The sequence below is a fragment of the Bos taurus genome, chromosome 12 (assembly GCF_002263795.3).
Source record: "Bos taurus isolate L1 Dominette 01449 registration number 42190680 breed Hereford chromosome 12, ARS-UCD2.0, whole genome shotgun sequence".
Lineage (NCBI taxonomy): Eukaryota > Metazoa > Chordata > Mammalia > Artiodactyla > Bovidae > Bos > Bos taurus.
In genome coordinates, this window is record NC_037339.1 from 12,256,105 (window position 1) to 12,278,075 (window position 21,971).

The 21,971-nt window shown below is 42.1% G+C and overlaps 1 protein-coding gene across 4 annotated transcripts in view; it reads left to right on the top strand.

Annotated features, from left to right (window-relative positions):
- DGKH (diacylglycerol kinase eta) overlaps positions 1 to 21,971 on the top strand; it is a 218,279-nt gene that overhangs the window by 91,352 nt on the left and 104,956 nt on the right. For 3 of the 4 annotated variants that reach the window (XM_025000021.2, XM_025000024.2, XM_025000022.2), the window contains exons 3-4: positions 577 to 687; positions 5,703 to 5,783. In XM_025000021.2, coding sequence (XP_024855789.1) covers positions 577 to 687; positions 5,703 to 5,783 — 192 coding nt within the window. Of the gene's footprint in view, positions 1 to 576; positions 688 to 5,702; positions 5,784 to 5,940; positions 15,323 to 21,971 lie in introns of those variants that run through there. The other variant, XM_059892194.1, reaches the window with a different exon arrangement.

Below are 21,971 nucleotides of genomic sequence, written 5' to 3' on the forward strand. Positions count from 1 at the left end.
TTCCTATGTGCCATGCAGTGAATCCTTTACGTGTTTTAAAGGCTTATTCTTGACAACAACAGCCCGGAAAGGTATATCTTGTTGTCATCTTCGTTTTACAGATGAACAGTTAAAGGCAGAAGATGTTTATTGATTTGCTTAAGATCATCCAGCTACTCAGTGGTGTCACCAAGAGTTGATCACAGTGTTTCTGGTTCCAGAGCTCATGCCTGCTTAACCATTGCATTTACTGTACATCTACCCTTCCATCACTTATTAAGTCTTTTCTATATATAAGTACGCATTTGAATAGGTACGTGTATTCATCACTGTGTTGAAAGCACTAGCTTTGTGGATGTGTCTTCCATACTATTTGTGACTGCTTTGAGGGCATGTCAGATTCGCCTTGGCTACTTGGAGCTTCGCATATGTGTTTCCGTGCGAGTAAAGTGCGAGTAAAGTATTTTCTCCCGTAATTTGCAAAACATGAGAAATAATATTCAAAATGTCAGCGGTAGTGTGTCATGAATTTTGAGTGTTAATTGGCTTTGAATTTCATTTTAATCATGTTGTGCTTCTGCTTCTGCTTCTCCCTAGACCAGTATTAAAGAGGGACAGCTGCTGAAGCAAACCAGTTCCTTCCAAAGGTGGAAAAAGCGATACTTCAAACTTCGAGGTCGTACACTTTATTATGCAAAGGACTCAAAGGTAATTTGAGAGAATGCTAGTTGCAAGCATTTGAGGGCTGCAGATGGTTCTGTAAACTGTCTTTGTCTTGGGGCTTTGTATAGCATTACTGGTCTAATTCAATATAAATAGGCTTCATCTTGGACCAGATCACAAGGGGGTCTATTTGAGACAATTTCATGTGATGTCCCCTAAGGACATTCTTATGGCAAGGTTCTAGTGTAGTTTTCTTTCTTTTTTCCTTCCAATTGAGATGAAAATTTAAATGTAACTTTATTAGATATAATAAAGTCTAGACTTGAATTCCCCCCTTTCTTGCTAATTTTTACCTTATAAATCTTTTCCTGAACATGAGAGAGGATTTGCTATAGTTGCTAAGAATTCATACTCTGATTTCAGACAAGAGTTCATATTCCAGTGGAGTGGCAGTGAGCAGCATATTGTTGAGAGGACCCTTAAATAATGAAAATGAAGTGCTCATGTAATACCAAGCTCAAAGCAATCATTCAGTTAGTCTAGCAATTAGAAATAAAAATCATAGTGAAATAAAATCAAGGCTTAAATAATTTTTATAAAATAATTGAATGAAATAAGAATGATGTAGCTTTGGAAGAAAAAATGATATTGATGAGCTTCCACTTAAAACTGATACTTTACTATTCCTTCAAAAATAAAATTAAGATGGGTGCCCTCAGTAGACACTGGAGCCCCACCAAAGTGGCCCCCTGCCCTGTCAGGCCTGGCAGACACCTTTGGCCATCACTCATGTTGCCTCAAAGTGTCTCCTGCCCCAGGGTCATCCACACACATCAAAGCATCCATCACGTTGCAGTTGGGCCTTTCAGTCAGCCACACTGGCGTCCAGTCCTGCATGCGAGCACATCCTCAGAAAGTGCTGCCAAGCTGCATCAGGAAAACAGATGCCGCCCACCGAGGGGACGCTCCTTGAGCATCTGACCCTAGTAACCAAAGGAGACCACGTTACGGGGCACTCCCTGAGCATCTGACCCTAGTAACCAAAGGAGACCACGTTACGGGGCACTCCCTGAGCATCTGACCCTAGTAACCAAAGGAGACCACGTTACGGGGCACTCCCTGAACATCTGACCCTAGTAACCAAAGGAGACCACGTTACGGGGACCAGCCATGCTACACAAAGCCACTCTCTCAAGACCAGGAGGCGTAGCTGGTCTACCCAATATGTAGGAAAAAACACAAAGTTAGACAAAGTGAAGAAACAGAGGAGTATGTTCCAAACAAAATAAGAAGACAAACACTCAGAAATAGATTGAATGAAATGGAGATAAGCAACCTTCCAGATAAGTTGTTCAAAGTAATGGTCATAAAGACAACTCACTGAACTCAGTGGAATAGAAAAGTGAGAATTTCAACAGAGATAGAAAATATTTTTAAAAAAATCAGAACTGAAGAATACAATAATGGAAATGAAAAATACACTAGAGGAAACCAGCAGCATATTAGATAATTCAGAAGAAAAGACCAGTGATCTAGAAGATAAGTTAGTGGAATTCACCCAGTTGGAACAGCAAAAAGAAAAAAGAAAAAACTAGCTTAAGGGACCTCTTGGGCAACATCAAGTGTGCTAAGATTCACATTACTGGAGTCCCAGAGGGGAAGAGAGTGAAAAGGACAGAAAACCCATTTGAAGAAATAATGGCTGAAAAACTTGCCTAACCTAAGGCCTAGCACCACCAGGGAAGCCCCAACCTAAGGCCAGCGGTTTTCCTTATTGGTTTTCTGTCTGAATGACCTATCTACTGATGTAGAGGGGTGTTAAAGTTGCCTGCTATTACTGTATGACTGGCAGGTTTCTCGCATTATGTCTGTTAATATTTGCCTTATGGATCCAGGTGCTCCTATGTTGGGTATATATGTATTAACTAGTGTCACATTTTCTTGTTGGATTGATCCCTTTACCATTAGGTAATGCCTTTCTTTTTCTCCTGTTGCAGTCTTTGTTTTAAAACCATTTTATCTGGTATAAGTGTTGCTATCCCATATTTCTTTTCATCTATGCTTGTATGGAATAGCTTTTCCATTTGCTCACTTCTGGTCCGTGTGTGATTTTAGATCTAAAGTGAGTCTCTTGCAGACAGCATAAGTATGGGTCTTGTGTTTGTATCTGTTCAGCTACCCTGTGTCTTCTGATTGGAGCATTCAGTCCATTTACTTTTGAAGTGATGATTGATAGGTATGTGCTTCCTGCCGTTCTGTTAACTGTTTGCTGGTTATCTTTGTTCTCGGCTCCTTTTTTTTTGCTTTTTCTTCCCTTGTGATTCCATGACTTTCTCTAGTATTATGTTTATATTCCTTTCTTTTTATTATTTGTGTATCGTTTTCTCTAACATCCTGTAGAAAAACCCAAAAGAACTTTTTGACCAACCCCATATTATCACAGTTTTTGGTTTGTGGTTACTGCTTATATCACAACCTCTGTATATTACAGTCTATTTTAAGTTGATAGTTGCTTAAGTTTGAACATGTTCTAAAAGCACTACATTTTTACTGCACTCAGCATTTTATGTTTTTGATGTTATTTTACTTTGTGTATTCCTTAATTATTGTAGATATATATGATTTTACTGGTTTTGTCTTTTAATTCACATGTGGCCTGCATTGGCAGGTGGGTTTTTTTTTTTTAACACTAGTGCCCCCTGGAAAGCACTCATACCTTCGATCTATTACTTTTACTACATTTTTGCCTTTACTGGCGAGATATTTTCTTTCATAATTTTCATATTTCTAGTTATAATTTTTCTTTTCTGTTTAAATTCCTTTAACATTTCTTGTGAGACTGGTTTAGTGGTGATGAACCACAGTGCAGACAAGCTGTTGCTTGCTTGGGAAACTCTGTCTGTCAATTCTGATTTATGATTTTGCTGGGTACAGTATTCTTGGTCAAGTTCCCTCCTTTCAATGCTTTGACTATATCATGCCACTCCCTTCTGTAAAGTTTTGCTGAAATGTCAGCTGACAGTGTTATGGAGCTTCCATGTATGTAACTAGTTGTTTTTCTCTTGTTGCTTTTAATATTCTCTTTAGTTTAACATTTTAGCATTTTAGTTATAATGTGTCTTGGTGTGGGTCTCACTGGGTTCCCTTTGTTTGAGTCTCTCTGTACTTCCTGGCCCTGGATACCTGTATCCTTCACCAGGTTAGGAAAGTTTTCAGCCATGCAAATAGAAATGAAAAGAAATACGGGATAACAATCTTGCCATTTGCAAAAACATGGATGAATATAGAAGGTATTATGCTAAAAGTGAAATAAATTAGACAGAGAAAGACAAATACCATATAATTTCAATTATATGTGGAATCTGTAAATTATGTGTGGAATCTAAAAAACAAATGAACAAAAAAACCCAAACAGAGCCTTACAGATACGGAGGACACATGGGTGCTGCCAGAGGGGAGGGGATGTGAGGTTGGGTGAAGCAGGTGAAGAGGATTGAGAGATCCAGACTTTCAGTTATAAAAGTAAATGTCATGTGAATTTAATATACAGGAAAAGGAATATAATTAATAATATTGTAATAATTTTATATGATGACAAATGGTTACTTAGGCCATCGCTTGATGATGTATTTGATTGTCAAATTACTATGTTGTACTCTTGAAACTAACATAATAGTGTATGTCAACTATACTTCAATTTAAAAATAGTAAGATTTATTGTTACTGCACCAGTAAGATAATTGATAATTTTTATATTAAAAATATGTTTGTGATATAATACTTAGTATAGTTATACACCAGGAGGTAAAAAATAAATAAACAAACCTAATTCTTAGCTTATGCAGCTATGGAAATAATAGCAAAATGAAATAATCTTATTTTAAAGGCCATTATGTTCACAGTTAAACCCTGATCTGGCTCCATCCTGACCCCGCATATTTATTTCCAGGCAACACGGACCATTTGATCGCCTACAGCCCAGCCCCATATTTTCCATCTCCAGGATGATTTTCCCTCTGTCTCCACTTGAAGAAATTCCCTGTTTTCTTTAAGATCCCTCTAAAGTTGTCTTTATTCCAGTATGCACAAGAGAAAGTGTTTGTTTTCTGCTGGAAAAATTATCTATGACCTTCCATAGTATTTTGCGTATCTCCTCTTCCACATTTAATAGTTCACCTTACTTAAAACTAGTTGTGTCTCTTCAGTTCCCATGCTAGATTATAAATTCTTTCTAGTTAGGGAACAAGTCTGATTGTCAGATTGGTTGGCTTGAAGTAGAGTTGCATTACACCCTGGAGATCTTGGGGAGTGGTGGAAACTTAAATTAGATAAGGGAGCCCTTTTTTCTGTAGTTCTAGAGGAGCAGTGTTATACCGACATCGCTGGAAGTACACCGAAGGACTGTGGATGAGGACCAGTTGACTGAAAGTAGGAAGGATACACATACTGACTAGAATTTCCTAATCTCTCAGTGGTCCATTTTTAAAGATTTTAATTCTATGGAGTTTTTAACCACTGAAACTTTTTTGATTAAAATGCTTTTCAGCCTAAAAAAAAGTGTTTGAACCTGGCCCCCCCAAAAAAGAAAAGAATATAAATAAAACTTTTAAGAGTATATAAAGAAAGTCATCTTATGTTTGCAGAGCATACGCACCGTCTCATTAGAACACATTTATAGATGAGGACAGCAACATTCAGAAGGTTCGGTAACTGGCCGTGACCTGAGCCAGGACTAGTTCTTCTCATGGTGGGGTATGTGAGTAGGTGTGCATATCACACACTTAATAGGTTCCCCATAAACGATGCTTCTGGAGACCACAGGGCGTTTTGCAATGAGACTATGTACCAGGGGGCTTCTCTAAAGTCCTATACAGTTTGAAATTTATGTGTTTGGTTTTACTCAAAAAGTATCACTAACTTAAGTTTTTCATCATTTTTTTTTATTTCGAATTCCTGATATAGCTTCATGGTCATGACCTGATGGTTAAAAAAAAAAAAATTACTGAGGAGCACTGAGTTAGGTTTTCAAATAATATGTTTGTGTTCTTTTTCATTAACAGTCTCTGATATTTGATGAAGTTGACCTCTCAGATGCCAGTGTAGCTGAAGCAAGCACGAAAAACGCTAACAACAGCTTCACGGTATGCTTCTATTCTGCTGACTCCCTCCTCGAACGTTATAGAAAAACCTTTGCAAAGCTTGTACTGAATGCCCTCCTTAGTTGCCAGCTGCGCGTCATGTGTGCTGGAGTTCCCACCAAGACAATAAACCTGATTAGTACCTTGTAGATTCTAATACCCCAAACCATTCGTGATTGTTTGGGTCAAAAAACCAATCCATTAAATGTATATTTTAAATATATATATATATTTTGGATGTCTTAATTTTAGTGCTTTAAATATTTCACCTCCTTAAATATAGTAGTTCAACTGATTCCACTGTTCTTGAATATTCACAACGTCTGTTTTTTTCCCTTCGGTCTTAAAAACAGTATTTTCTCTTTTTCTTCTACTGTTACTCCAGTTGCTAAGGTTTACACCTTCATTTCTTCTCATTTAAGTAATTCATTTGGCAGCTATTTCAAGAAGAGTCCTCAGTTCTAGTTATTTTTTTTTTCAATTGCAAATCATGTTGCTTCAAAGGCCTCATAGGCTCAGGTTGCATTTGTAACTCCATTATGCTGCTGCTAAGCCGCTTCAGTCGTGTCCGACTCTGTGCGACCCCATAGACGGCAGCCCACCAGGCTCCGCTGTCCCTGGGATTCTCCAGGCAAGAACACTGGAGTGGGTTGCCATTTCCTTCTCCAGTGCATGAAAGTGAAAAGTGAAAGGGAAGTCTCTCAGTCGTGTCCGACTCTTAGCGACCCCATGGACTGCAGCCTACCAGGCTCCTCTGTCCATGGGATTTTCCAGGCAAGAGGACTGGAGTGGGGTGCCATTGCCTTCTCCAGTAACTACATTATAAAGCCCTATAAACTCCTACCACTGCATTCTAGTGTTGCTGATAATTGCTTGTCCGTATGCGCTCCCACCCATACAGCATTGCTTTCTGAGCCGAATGCTTTTTCTGCTTCCTCTGACTTAAACGATGCCTCCTGCATCTGTAGCTGTGGAAAGTCTACCGACGCTTCAAAGATTATGTCAGATATCCCATTCTTTTTGTACTTCTTTGATTACAAAAATACAAATTAAATATGAATTGAGGATCCACCATGTGCCAGGAACTAATAAACATAATAAATGAGATTCAGAGATGAAAATACATATATATATACCACTCTGCTGAAGATATGCACAGTATAACTGAGTGAAGTTCATCTGGGATACTTTGTGTAGCTGCATCCTTAGGTCTGCTCAGGTGCTCTTTCTGGGTCCTGTCGCCATCCAGGCTCCCAGCCCCTCTTCTGGGAAGCCACCAGCATAGACAGCAGGGCGTTGTGTTCATGCCCTAGGCACGCAGGTCAGGGAGGACAGACAGGTGCAGGGCAGTACCATGATGGAGGTGAGCTCCAGAAAGTAGGGCTGGGGGTGGAGAGGAAGCAAGAGTTCAGATTTAGTCTGATTGATTTATGGACGTGAGAGATAATTCATGCTGCGTGCATCCCTCCCCCTCCCACCTCCCCAGGGACCATTGAGTTTGAGAAGCGAGAGGACAGCCAAGAATAGAATCCTGGGAAAAGCTTCACAACATAAGGTTTGGCCACTAAAGACTGAGAGAGAGCACTCTGAAGTATAGAAGGAACGGCAGGAGGCAGTGATGTTATGAAAAGCCAGGGGAAGGGAGTATTAAGGCGGAAGTTGTCACACATCAAATGCTGTAGAGAGGTCAAGCCCAAGAAGAAAGGAAGAGCGTCTGTTGAATGTGGAATCAGGGCAGGTCATCCGGTCACACTGGTGGGAGCAGTGGCAGTGGAGGGTCATGTGCACGAGGCACATGGAGATGCCAAGTGGGAAGGCAGAGAGAAGCAGCATGGATTCCTGATCCCAAAGCCTGGCTGTTAAAATAAGGAGCTGGGACACAGCACCAAGAACTTTCAGGTTCGAAGAGGCAGCTCTGGTTCCGTTGTTGTAGTAATAGATCTTTTGCTTTGGTTTTTAAAACTGGTTTTTGAGCGTGTCTATACCACCAGAGGACAGAAGTGTTAGATCAAAAGTTTGAAGCTTCAGGAGAGAGAGGGTGTAACTGATGGAGAGTATTTGCCAAGTAAACGACAGGGGGTGGGACCCAGAACACAGGTTAAGAGGTTAGCCTTTAAAATGGATAGCTGGAACCTACGATATAGGGGAACAGTGAAAGTGTTAGTTGCTCAGTCATGTCTGACTCTCTGTGACCCCATAGACGGTAGCCCACCAGGCTCCTCTGTCCATCAATTCTCTAGCAAGAATACTGAACCTGCTCTACAGCATAGAGTTCAGTCTGGTGTTCTGTGGTGAGCTATGGTGGGGTTTGGGAGGAAGGGGCATGGAGGAGGGGATATATGGATGCATATAGCTGATTCACTTTGTTATGCAACGTTTTAGAGCAGTTATACCCCAATTAAAAAAAAAAAGAAAGAAAGATAACCCTGAACAAGACACAGAAAGTTTATGGAAGTAAAGATGTGGGCAGGAAGATCATATATTTCAAAACCAAACACTACTGTTTTCTCAGTGAAATTAAAGATAAGGATATATACTATGAGTAGGAGTTCAGGAGGGTTTGCAAGAGCTACTGTAGAAAATGAGAATTATCACTGAACAGAGTCTAGTAGAAGATTACTAGGTAGTAGAGAGTGTCTGCCAAAGATTGGAGATTAAGTTTAGAAATGTTCTTCATTCCTAGGCCAACAGAGTTCTCTATAAGATGAGTAAAGAAAAACAGCTAAGTTGGCCCAGGATTGATGACTTCTAGGGTACATTGGAGGGCTTCCCAGGCGATGCTAGTGGTAATGAACCCACCTGCTGATGCAGGAAACAGCGAGACCTGGGTTCGATCCCTGGGTTGAGAAGACCCCCTGGAGGAGGGCATGGCAACCCACTCCAGCATTCTTGCCTGGAGAATCCCATGGACAGAGGAGCCTAGCAGGCTACAGTCCATGGAGTCACAGAGTCAGACATGACTGAACGACTTAGCCCGCAGGCAGGGCATATTGGAAAGAAAGAAACAGATTGTTGGATTTCAGGGATCAGTAACTCATCCATCTTCCCCCTCTGTGTTCTCAGTTTTTGAGAATAGAGTATAAGGAATAAGGGTTGACTTTATTAATGGCTGAACAGGATCCAGTAACCAGTAAATACAGAGCTTCTGATAAGTTGTTGGAGGCTCAAGGGCAAAATGTTGCTTTTTATTCCTTCCTCTGAAGTGAGGGTGGGGTTGGGTAATTAAGCTATCAGATTAACCACTTGCCTTCCCTGGGGAGTGAACAAGACAAGCATCTTTTCCCCTCCATGGAGACTCAAAGTGATGGTTGCAGATAAGAGTTTCTCCCTGACCAGGATCCAGAGTTTAATATGAAAAAGGGTTCCAAAATTTAAGATTTGAAAGATGGAGTAACTTCAGGTGAAGACAAGACCTAGGGTGTTGGACTACGTAAAGGGACTTGGACAGCCTGGGTTTGGGAGAGGTTATTCACATAGTTTGTACAACTCTTTCTTGGACCTTCAACTGCATGCGGTGTCTCCTGTTGTGTCTTTTCCTAGAATTTACTATTTTCTGCCTTTTTTAGTTAAGTACTTGTGTTTTCATAACCTCCTTGAGAATAGGGACTCTGTCACACATTTAAGGGCATAGCTCCTTATCCATAAGTATTTGTTGATTTTAACGAATAAAATGAAAGTTTATTTGGGGTATGAGAAGACTTTTTTGTTGAATTATTTTTAGGAAATTTCTTGACTCATCCCAATGTTGTGTCTCAAGTTTGTTGAACTAGAAATGCAGAGACTAAAATGTTGGGTGGATTGCTTAGAATTTTATAGCAAGTCAATTCAATAGAACTTTGCAGGGTATAAAATGGAATAAGAGATATGTTTCCAAGCATGTTTCCAAGGACTGTTTAAAGACAGTCCTCCCTGTCTTTAAATATTTAAATATTCCACCTTCCTGGGTCACAGTGACTGCTGGCTGATGATGTTATTTTGACCAGTTTGTGTCAGAGGTTAATGGTGTAGTTTGGTGAATCCAGCAAATGGTCAAATTCTGCTTCCCTTCAGTCACTCCTCCTTGCCTTGAAGTCCCTAAGGATGATATATCGACAAGGGACACACAGTAAATGGAAAATCTATAATTAGCAAACGGGAAGTGGAAACGCTGTGCTTCACCCCAAAACCCAGTTGTCAAGCTCTCGTAAAATGGGTTCTAGAGGGAGTGTTCTAACTCATTCTGTGGTTATGAGCGGGCATCGAGGCTGGCTGGGGCTCAGTAGGGGGATGCTGCAGGGAGTGGGGGGACACAGACCTCCCAAGGATGGTGTTAAGGGATCTGCAGGCATCGTGAAGACCTACCTGCATGAGGACTGCTTTTAAATAGTCGTGTGCTTTAATCCCCAGAGTGAATAATTGTTTTGCTTTGGAGGTTGTTTAAATTGCCTCAGGTATTGTATTAGTTTTCTTTTGCTTCCTAACAAATTGCCACAAATTTAGTGACTTAAAACAATGCTTATTTATAATCTTACAGTTTCTGTCGGTCTCGTAAAATAGCTGGATTCTTCTTCTTCAGGTCTCACGATGTTGAAATACATAGATATGGTAAATTAAATACACACACACACACACACACACACTCTTTAATTACCTTGTGTACTTAGTCACTCAGTTGTGTCCAACTCTCTGCGACCCCATGGACTGTAGCCCTCCAGGCTCCTCTGTCCATGGAATTTTCCAGGCAAGAATACGGAAGTGGGCTGCCATTTCCTCCTCCAGGGGACCTTCCCGACCCAGGGATCAAACCCACACCTCTTGCGTCTCCTGCATTGGCAGGTGGATTCTTTACCACTAGTGACACGACTTTGCACTAATTTTTTTTTAAGATTTTTAAAAAATGTGAACTGTTTTTAAAATCTTTATTGAGTTCGTCACAGTATTGCTTCTTTTTTTGTGTTTTGGTTTTTTTGGCCTTGAGGCGTGTGGGATCTTAGCTCTCTGACCAGGGATTGAACCCGCATACCCTGTGTTGAAAGACAGCGTCTCAACCACTGGACCACCAGGGAAGTCCCACATTGGCCTAATTCTGACCTGTGTTTGAATTTCTGGTTTTGCAAGTGTCTTCTGCTTTAGGCAGCAGCAACAACAAAATCTACTAATGCTGAACAGTTGTCAGTGATGTGATTGGGGAACAGAAAAGACCAATTCCTGACAGCCTTATTGGCATTTTATGAGTCCTTATGCTTTTGAACTGTGGTGTTGGAGAAGACTCTTGAGAGTCCCTTGGACTGCAAGGAGATCCAACCAGTCCATTCTGAAGGAGATCAGCCCTGGGATTTCTTTGGAGGGAATGATGCTAAAGCTGAAACTCCAGTACTTTGGCCGCTTCATGTGAAGAGTTGACTCTTTGGAAAAGACTCTGATGCTGGGAGGGATTGGGGGCAGGAGGAGAAGGGGACGACAGAGGATGAGATGGCTGGATGGCATCACTGACTATGGACGTGAGTCTGTGTGAACTCCGGGAGTTGGTGATGGACAGGGAGGCCTGGTGTGCTACGATTCATGGGATCGCAAAGAGTCGGACACGACTGAGCGACTGAACTGAACTGAACTGAGGTTAACATTCACAATTAATTTGCAGTTTAAGTTCTACCATGGCATTTTCTCTGACTATGGGATCAATAAAACTTTCTTAATTTTTTGGTCTATTTTTAATCGTTCATTTTCTTTATTTTATTGACATTTGCATAGTGTTCTGGGGTTTTATTTTCACTTTAACCTTTTTATCCCTAACACTTCTGTGCTATGTGTGATTGTGCTCTTCTGATACTAGACTGGAGAGCACTCATTTCCCTTTGGTCCCACTGGGCCCCCCAGGAAGGGGCTGCAGTTCCCCTGATAGCTATCCCAGAGTGCTTTCCTGCCGGGTGGGCTTCTTTCCGGCTGGTCAGTCTTTGCCTCTGTTCTGTCTCTTCTCACATCCGCTGCTCTCTTCATCTCTTTCTCACTAATCATGGCATTTACAGACCCAGCTTCTGTTGATTTACTATTGAACCATAATTGCTTTACAAGGTTACATTAGTTTCTGCTATACAACTAAGTGAATCAGCTGTAAGTGTACATATACCAGGGCTTCCTGGGTGCCGCTAGTGGTAAAGAACCCACCTGTCAATGCAGGAGACCTGAGAGACACAGGTTCGATCCCTGCATGGGGAAGATCCCCCAGAAGAGGAAATGGCAACCCACTCCAGTATTCTTGCCTGGAATCACATGGACAGAGGAGCTTGGCAGGCTACGGTTCCTGGGGTCTCAAAGAGTCGGACACGACTGAAGCGACTAAGCACATACATATATCCCCTAGGTATAAATATATCCCTTCCCTCTTGAGCTTCCCTCCTATGCTCCCACCCCTTTAGGTCATCAAAGCACTGAGCTGAGTTCCTTGTGCTATATAGAAACATCCCACTAGCTATCTATTTCACACATGGTATTGAATGTAAGTCAACGCTACTCTTCCGATTCATCCCTCCCTCCCTGTCCCCCTCTGTGTCCACACATCCATTCTCTACATCTGCAGCTCTTTCTGGAACTAGGTGATTTTTCCAGGTGCAGTGCTTAGACTCCAAAGTCAAACAGTCAGGGTTTGGGTCGGGGCTCGGCCATGTCTAGTTAGGTGACCTCGGACTAATTAGTTAACTGCTCTAAATCCTTAACTGCTCAGTGTCCTTACCTCTGAAAGTGAAAAGTAAACGTATTAGTCTCTCAGCTGTGTCTGACTCTTTTTGACCCCACTGACTGTAGGCTGCCAGGCTCCTCCATCCATGGAATCCTCCAGGCAAGAATCTGGAGTGGGTAACCATTCCCTTCTCCAGGGGATGGTCCTGGCCCAGGGAACGAACTCTGGTCTCCAGCATTGCAGGCAGATTCTTTACTGTCTGAACCACCAGGGAAGCCCTACATATTGGGGACTACTGTTTAGCATTCCCTTGAACTTAATTATCCCTTGATTCCCTTCACAAGTGTCAGTATTGCCAACTTTTAAAAGTTTGGGGATTTTGAAAGAGAATATGGACAGACTTTATCTTGAGAAAACATTCCATCCTTCCTGTCTCTCAGAGATGTTGTGAAGATTTATTTCCACTCTTATCTCATATTATATTATTAGGCAAAGGGACCATTTTGTAATGAATGAAAATACAGTTGTTCCTTGTTGGTTAAATGTTCTTTGCTAAAGAAAAGCTTTTTAATGATTTGAAAGCCATCACAGTGGTGTGGTATACATCAGGCTTTCAAAGTGTACTGTTCAAATGACTGTTTTCTTTAAATTTTAATGAAGTTTAGGCTAAACCTTCAACAAAGAAGTCATCATTTTTAAAGAAATGATTGTATTGACGTTGGTGAAATTTTTTATGGAAGTTTGTAAAGAAAGCTTTTTTTTTTTTAAACAAGAAAGAGGTACAAAGGTAATTTATTTAACTACCCTTGGCATTTTTAGTGAGTGATTTCCAAGTGTGTTTCAGATCCCCTGGCTATTTTACATCCCTGCCGGCTCACTCAGTTGTATGGAAACAGATGCCATGTGGCAACACTTGTTTTTAGAACTAAATGAGCACTGGAACAAAGAGTCCTTTTAGGTCTGGGTCACTTGCCATGGTCATGTAAACATGACCAAAAGTTGATTAGCATTAGACTATGATTCTTCTGATGAGGTTCTTAAAAGGAGACATGAAAGCAAACCAATAGAGGGAATACTCATAACGGTACGTAAAGTCCTGAAAATGGTGCTCTCACAGTACGGTCAAAATAAGCAGGCTGAGTTTTAATGGAAGGGAAGATGTTTTTAAGAACTTATTTCTTTCACGTTTACTTTCTGTTTATCCTGTTTTCCCCTTAGCTTTCTCTCTGTTGATGTAACTCACTTCATCTTCTCTCTTAAGAGAGAGGTCACATCCTTTGAACCTAAGGAAGTGTCAGTTTACTTTTGTCTATTAACAACGCAATCTTTAGTTAGGTGGAAATAGCAAAAAGCTGTTTTCTTTCTGTCAGTTTTGAATGCCCATCACAAAACAGGTATTCGGGTAAACAAGTTGATGTACAATCACTTAGAAAAGTAAGTTGCCTGCTTTATTAGATAATATTTAGTTTGCTGCATGGGGCTTCCCTGGTGGCTCAGATGGCAAAGAGTCTGCCTGCAGTGAAGGAGACTCGGGTTCGATCCTGGAGATGGGAAGATCCCCTGGAGAAGGGAAGGACTACCCAGTCCAGTATTCTGACCTGGAAAATCCCATGGACAGAGAAGCCTGGCGGGCTACAGTCCAAGGAGTCACAAAGAGTCAGACACGACTGAGCGAGTAACACTTTCTCTCTTTGCAGTCTGCTGTGTACCTCTTATAACTGTTTTATAAGATCACTGATCTCATCACTCATTCAATTTTGTACACCAGTCCTGTAATGTAGGTTCTAGTATGCTTCCCATTTTACAGTGAGAAATCTGAGACAGAGAAGTTAACATCTAACGTATCTGGGTTCTAAGGCCTTGATTTGTGCTTCTTTTTCGGCCGTGCTGCCTCTCTGTTGCATGGGCAGGCTGCTCTAACTGCGGTGGGCAGACTTAGTTGGCCCTTGGCGTGTGGGTCGCCTGACACACCCTTCTCCTTCCCAGCCTGGGAAGGTGGATTCTTATCCACTGAACCCCCAGGGAAGTCCCTTGATCTGTACTCTTGATACTCTGCTCTTCTGTCTCTCTCTCATAGATTTTTAAACGAGTATGATTCAGATAGTATTCCTGTTATTGGTTTTTACTTGTTCAATTGTGTTTTCTTTGCCAAGTCAATCACAGAGTCTTAGTGTTACTCGACGTGCAGTAGGTGCTTGGTGGTGGTACCACAGATTTAGAGCACTACATTTTATTGTGAAGGCAGCACTTTAAATAGAAAGATTCATAACAAAGCAGGTAACTAATAGTATAAAAAGCTAATATTAAAAAAAAAAGGTCTGGGAATCATGGGATTAATTGACATTAAAGGGCACTTTTTATTTTAAAGACTTGGGAAAATGTGACATCTGTTTAGTATTTGAAGGATTATTATGTATAAGAGGGCTTTCCAGGTGGCTCAGTGGGAAAGAATCCGTCTGCCAATGCAGGTGATGTGGGTTTGATCCCTGGGTTGGGAACATCCCCTGGAGCTGGATGAACGGCAGCCCACTCCAGTATTTTTGCCTGGGAAATCCCGTGGACAGAGGAACCTGGCGGGCTACACAGTCCATAGGGTCACAAAGAGTTGGACAGGACTGAGCATCTGAGCACGCGTTTATGTATAAGAAACAGTTGGCAGGTTTGGTGTACAGGACAAAGATCCTGTATTCATGGAGGGACAATCTCAGCTCTACACAAGGAGAGAACTTGCTGTGTCATCTGATAGAACAAGCCTCTTGTGAGGTAACGGCTCTGCCCATTATTAGAAATCTCCAGTCATTTGCTTCCATGTGATCTGGAAGGGGCCTTCAAGAAGAGAGCGCTCAGGGCAGACTCAGGTTCAGAGAGCTGAAGTGACTTTCTCAAGGTTGGATGACTGATAGCTGTGCACAGCTGGTTTAGAATTCAGGGCTCTCCACCCTCAGGGTTCGTTGGGAGTAAGCAGGGGGCGAGGGCTATAGAGATGGCTGGACTTCGTGCTGGACAGTGTGCATCCTCTGTCTCATCGCACACAGCAAGAGCTAAGGGACCTTCCTCAAGACTGCTGTTGAAGAGACTATTTCGTGGTGTGTGTATGTGGGTAGGGGCTAAGGAGATGGTGGAGCCTGAGATTTCCTTAGGCGCAAAGACTGTCTTCTTCCACCACTGAATCCCCAAGGCTAACACGGGGCCAGACACAGAAGGGAAAGACAGTAAATATTTGTCAAATGAATGAATGGATAGGTCTTATTGAAGGAGTGAGTGATATTTGTAGACTCTAGTTTTTAGAAAGGTGTTATTTCAAGTTTTAGCCTAGAGAGCACAATTTCCTAATTTCCCCCCATGGTGTTGGATTATAATATACCCATAAATATGTATATCCTTCTTTGACATCTATACATTATGACTCAGACTATTTTTATACCAACAATAAGCCTTACAAACATGATCCTCACTTATGTTGATCATTGCAGTATTTCCACATAATTACTAGATGTCTGAAAGTAATGTCAATGAAACTATTTTAATGTCTATGTTGATGAAAATATTTTCTTGTACTCTAAAGTGATACCACAGGCTTCCTTTGTAGCTCAGTTGGGAAAGAATCTGCCTGTAATGCAGGAGGCCTGGGTTCGATTCCTGGGTCGGGAAGATCCCCTGGAGAAGGAAACGGCAACCCACTCCAGTATTCTTGCCTGGAAAATCTCATGGACAGAGGAGCCTGGCAGGCTACAGTCCATAGGGTCACAAGAGTAGGACACGACTGAGCGACTACACCACCACCACCACCACCAAAGTGATACCACATTAATGCAATTGGAGTGGCTATTGTTTTGCTTTTAAAATCGATTCATATACAGTTTAGGTTAGACTTTATATTATGATTCTGATGATTTTTACATTTTTTGAAATTTGTATTTGTTTTTCTATAAAAGACACCAGGCCTTTAGAAATGAAATAGCATTGTTTCTGTGGGTGTATCATGTTAATCTTTTCATTGAGTGATACACATCTTTTTCAAGAGTACAACAAAATACTTTTTCACATTTTCATAAGCCACAGTCCTAGGAGGTAAGAAAACATTGGTCCTTTTGTAGCTAGACTGAAATGTTTGGAAATGCGGTGCGGGTGGGAGAACTCTACCTTTGTCTCCACCTTCCTTAGTACCCTTCCATGAACCTATCAGATAGGTTTACTGAGATCTCCACCTTCACTAGTAACCTTCCATACATCTTTTAAATGGACTTTCTCAAGTAAACCATTGAGCATGTCCTTGAGTATCCTGGCAGCTCAGGAGCTCTGGGAACCCGAGCTTGGTTGCATAATCAGACCATAGGTGTCCAGATCCGTTTCACAAGAGAGCCTGTTATTGTGTGACTAGACACCACTAAAAGGCCGGGAAGGTTCTCTTGTCGTTGAGGGAGCTGTGTGCCTGGAGGTCCAGGCAGGGTACCGTGTTCAGTTGCTGTGCCTGGCATTACCACCTGCCCCTTGCCCAGCGCTGATCCATGACTCAGGAGGAACATGGTGCTCGGGACCAGAAACCTGCAACCTGTACCGCAGGCCACACTCCCCCCGATTCTCCATTTTCAGAACTGCCCTTAGACATTCATTGATTCATTTAGCAAATAGTTACCCAAAGCTTAGGGGCTTCCCTGGTGGCTGAGACGGTAAAGCATCTGCCTGCAGTGCAGGAGAGCTGGGTTAGATCCCCAGGTCAGGAAGATCCCCTGGAGAAGGGAATGGCAACCCACTCCATTCTCCATGCCTGGAGAATTCCATGGACAGAGGAGCCTGGCGGACTACAGTCCATGGGGTTGCAAAGAGTCAGACACGACTGAGCGACTGACCCTATCAAAAAAGCTTACTGTATGTATCAGGCACTGCTAGATTCTGGATATTTATAGTGGCGAGTAAAAGGAACTGGTCACTGATACTATATTTTGAAAGAGTTTAAGAGCCTCCAGGAACAGGTCCCTATCTTTGAAGTATGTGGCCTTGGAATAGGGTTCTTGAGATATGAAAAACAATGAATTGCCTCCCAGCTAGGTCCAGAAACTATGCCATCACAAGAGCTCAAGTGATCGGAAAGAGAAGGTTTAACAAACTCTTAAGGGGCCAGGCCATTCAGGATTCCACAGACAGAAATCCTCTGGCATGGCTTCCACTGCTTTTCTGTACAAACGTGCACCCTGTACCAGTATTCCTGTGACCACAATATGGTGACCAGGTAGAACTGCTTACTCCTGCCCCTAAACACCAGTGTTGCAAGAAGCCTGTTCCCTGGGAAGACTTCGCCTCAGGGACCACGGCGATGGCAGCGGAAGACGTCCATCCTAACGGGAGGCCCGGCCTGCGTCCTGGACGGTTGATCTTCACGGCGCCCCCGCTGCACTGAAGTTGCCAGTGAATGGCCGCAGTGCTACACAGCCTCCCGTTCTTGGGCTTGTTGTAAATCTGCATTTCAGTGATACGTTCCACATACGAGGTCTTTCCCAGGTTCTAGCTAGCTGGTGGTGAGCTAGCTGATGCTGTCTCTCTGTGATCTTGGGAGCAGCTGCTATAGCTGCATGGACTTGAACTTCTAGATCGCATCTTCTCTCTGGAGAGATGCTGCGTGAAGACTGGCGAGGGTTGCCCAAGGTTTGAAAGAGCCGCCCCAGGCCCACCGGCCATCCAGCTCCACAGAGGCTTCGAAGGTGTGCAGACCACACAGGAGACACATTCACACCGCCAGCCTGGCCGCTCCACCGAGGCCCTTTTTGGAGAAGGGCTGTGGGGTTTATTTGGACTTCAGTGGACTTGACGTGGCTGAAGGCTCTTTAGTTCCATGCTCATTTAGATTAGCCCTGTCTTCTGATCTCCATTTGTCGGGCAGAATGGAGCCTTGAACCCTGTAAGAGACCAGATCCTATCTCACAGAGGTACTGAAATAGAGGCCTAATATGGGAAAATAAATTACCAGCAATAAAAATGTTAAAAAAAAAAAGACCCAAGCCATCATCAGTGTCTGAATCAAGCTTGCTCCTTGGGAAGAAAAGCTATGACAAACTTGGACAGCATATTAAAAAGCAGAGACATCACTTTGCCAACAAAGGTCCCTCTAGTCAAAGCTATGGTTTCTCTAGTAGTCATGTACAAATGTGAGAGTTGAGCCATAAAGAAGGCTGAGTGCCAAATAATTGATGCTTTCGAATTGTGGTGTTAGAGTTCCTTGGACAGCGAGGAGCTCCAACCAGTCATTCCTAAAGGAAATCAATCCTGAATATTCATTGGAAGGACTGATGCTGAAGCTGAAGCTCTAGTACTTTGGCCACCTGATGTGAAGAGCTGTCTCACTGGAAAAGACCCTGATGGTTGGGAAAGATTGAGGGCAGGAGGAGAAGGGGGGGATGACAGAGGATGAGATGATTGGATGGCATCACTGACTCGATGGACATGAGTTTGAGCAAGCTCCAGGAGATGGTGAAGGACAGGGAAGCCTGGCGTGCTGCAGTCCATGGGGTCTCAAAGAGTGGACACGACTTAGCGATTGAACGATGACAACAATCAGCTAAAGATATCCCGTTATCCTGTGGTCTTCTGACTGAAGCAGTAAAATTGTGAAGGGTTCAGTGTCTTGGAAGTTCTGTCCTTGCCAGCCGAGCAGAGTCTTTCTAAGGAGTTTGATGTTCCATATCTCCTAGGAAGTCAGAATCTTTGGCACCCTTTTAAGAAATTAGAAATAGTTAAAAGCCATGGTGCTCAAACATTCCAGAAAATTCTAGAAATGTTTGCCGTCCTATTCCCTATGAGTGATCCAAGCCTCCTACAGCCTTAAATCACTCTGACAAAGCCCAAGTGATGTGCACACAAAAAGGGGTGCTTTGTCCACGACTCCTGGCCTTGTTGATGACTCTGGAATCTCGCCTTGCATTCAGCCTGAAATGCTCTAAAAATTAAACATATCATTATGCTTTTCAGATTTTGGCTCCATTAGACAATTTAAAATATCAACTGCTTATTTTTTTTAAATATTAAACTAATTTTAAGTTTACCTTGAACATTAATGAAATATTAAAACTTCCAGGTGGCTCTAGTGGTAAAGAACCTGCCTGCCAATGCAGGAGATGGAAGAGACACAGATTTGATCCCTGAGTCTGGAAGATCCCCTGGAGAAGGAAATGGCAACCCGCTCCAGTATTCTTGCCTGGAGAGTCCCATGGACAGAGGGGCCTGATATGGGCTACAGTCCATAGGATTGCAAAGAATCAGACGTGACTGAGTACTGAGCACACACAGGAAAGCCTATTTGTTATTCTACAAGTTTAAAAAATTTAAGCTGTTTATAATATAGGTAAACAAAATAAATGATTATTCATTTCTAAAACTTCTTTGGTCTGTCTGGTAACCCACAATAAGGAGTCATGAGCACTCAGCAAGTACTTTTTAGTTTATAACTTGCTTCATTATCTCATTTAACCCAGGAAGTAGTTCTTCCCGTTAGTGCATGAAAAGGTGAAGTTCAGAGAACTTAATTTTGTAAATTTATATAGTTAATGGGTAGGATAATTAATATTTAAAGTCTGGGATTTTTCCATGAGGATGAATAGCATATTACAATTTTATGAGTGCAAGTGCAGTAATCAACATTTTAAATAGGATTTAGTTCAATCCAGACATTCTTAGTGAATCCTCATTACCTTACAAGTGGAGAGAAGGATATGTAGACCCGTGTACCAGCTATCAATGATTAGAGTGCTTGCTCATTGTCAATTTTTGTGTAGTCATTAGGTTAATTATCTTTAATGGAAGAAAGAGGATTTTGCAATTTTGATTGCCCTCCACATTGTGACAGGTCTCCAGTAACAATTTAATTTCCAACAAAAACATTGTTAAAAAAGAGATTTTTCAGTTCAGTCGTTTATGCCTTAAATATTCTGTGGTCTCTGGACCCAGTGCTTTTAAACTTTGCATGCAGGCAAAGATGGGTTTATACTTATGGAAGACGAATTACAGTCTAGTCAGCAACACATCAGAAGAAAGACTCCTATGGACAACAGGCAGATGGAGTGCTAGGCAGTCGGAGATTATTTCCCTGTTTGGTTTTGCTTATTGTTACAGAGACTAGCTGAGAGGAGATCTGAAGGCTTGTGGATGGTCCTGGCATTTAGGCTGTGTTTGCTGATCAGGGTTTATGAAGGATCAGACAGCTGTATAGGATAGTTTCAGAAGTTTCTTGTAAGCTGCCTCCACTATGGGATTCAAGGCAGAAGATGGTGTTTAAATCTTGGAGAGAAGCAGATTATCATCAAGAAGTTGTTAAACAGAGCTGGCATCTTAGAGTGGAAGGTGTGGCCATTAGATAACTCGGCCCTTGACATCAGAGCTTGATTAGACGTCCTTCCAGCAAGAGTGAGTGATACCTTCCAGTGACCTGGACCCTGGACATGACCTAATGATGCCGTCTGTCTGGATCAGTTGGTAGGCTGTCTAGTCTCTGCGATGGGGGTGCTTTTGGACATTTCACTAATGCTTTGTGATAATCTGCGTGTGTGTGTGCATGCTAAGTGGCTTCCGTCACATCTGAGTCTTTGCAGCCCTAATGGACTAAAGCCTGCCAGGATCCTCTGCCCATGGGATTCTCCAAGCAAGAATACTGGAATGGGTTGCCATATCCTTCTCCAGGGGGTCTTCCTGAGCCAGGGATTGAACTGGTGTCTCTTACATCTCCTGCATTGCCAGGCACCACCTCGGAAGCCCTTGTAATAATCTAGCACAACCCTGTTTGGTATGAGTGTCTGAAGTGAGTAGTTAATGCGATAGTAAGCAGAAGTCATATAGACCTGCTGCTAGTATTTCAAGTGGAAAGAGTCACAGTATAGCATGTGTTATCTGTATGTATGTTCTATGTAGCTCATGTTTATGACAGTTGAGTATTTGGCCTCTGTGGTCTGGCTTCTGCACAAACCTTGGCCATTTTCTCTCTCAGAATCCCAACATTAATTTTTCATAGTTGCTCAACAGTAGTGTTAGAACTTCCCTGTTTGTTAACCTCCTAAAGTGAGAAAGGCTGATGGACAAAGCGGCAAATCCTTCTCCCTTTGCAGACCTTTATAAGAATCCAGGGTGTTGTGTTTTGTTTTTGTACAGATGAGGCATTGTTCCTATGACTCTGTTCTAGGGTTGGGTGGAAGCATGCCCACCAGCAAAGATTGACATGGCTACTCAAAACAATTACTGAGGAGCTTATAAAAAATTTTGACCCCAGGGTTAACACCATATGATCAAGATACATACTTTCTGGGATAGTTTGTAAAGAATATTTTTTCAGGCTTTTAGATTCATCAATGCCTTTACTTCTCACAGCGTCTAGAATTAGCAGAGGCAGTGAAATGTACTGTGTATGTGTGCAAAGACATATGTACAAGGATATTTATTGCACACTGAAATAAGGAAAGATGGGAAACAACCCAAATGTGCAAATTAGAGGCTGAAATGAATGGTGAAACTTGTCACACAGTAGAATGTTACACAATAATGAAAAAGAGCGATTC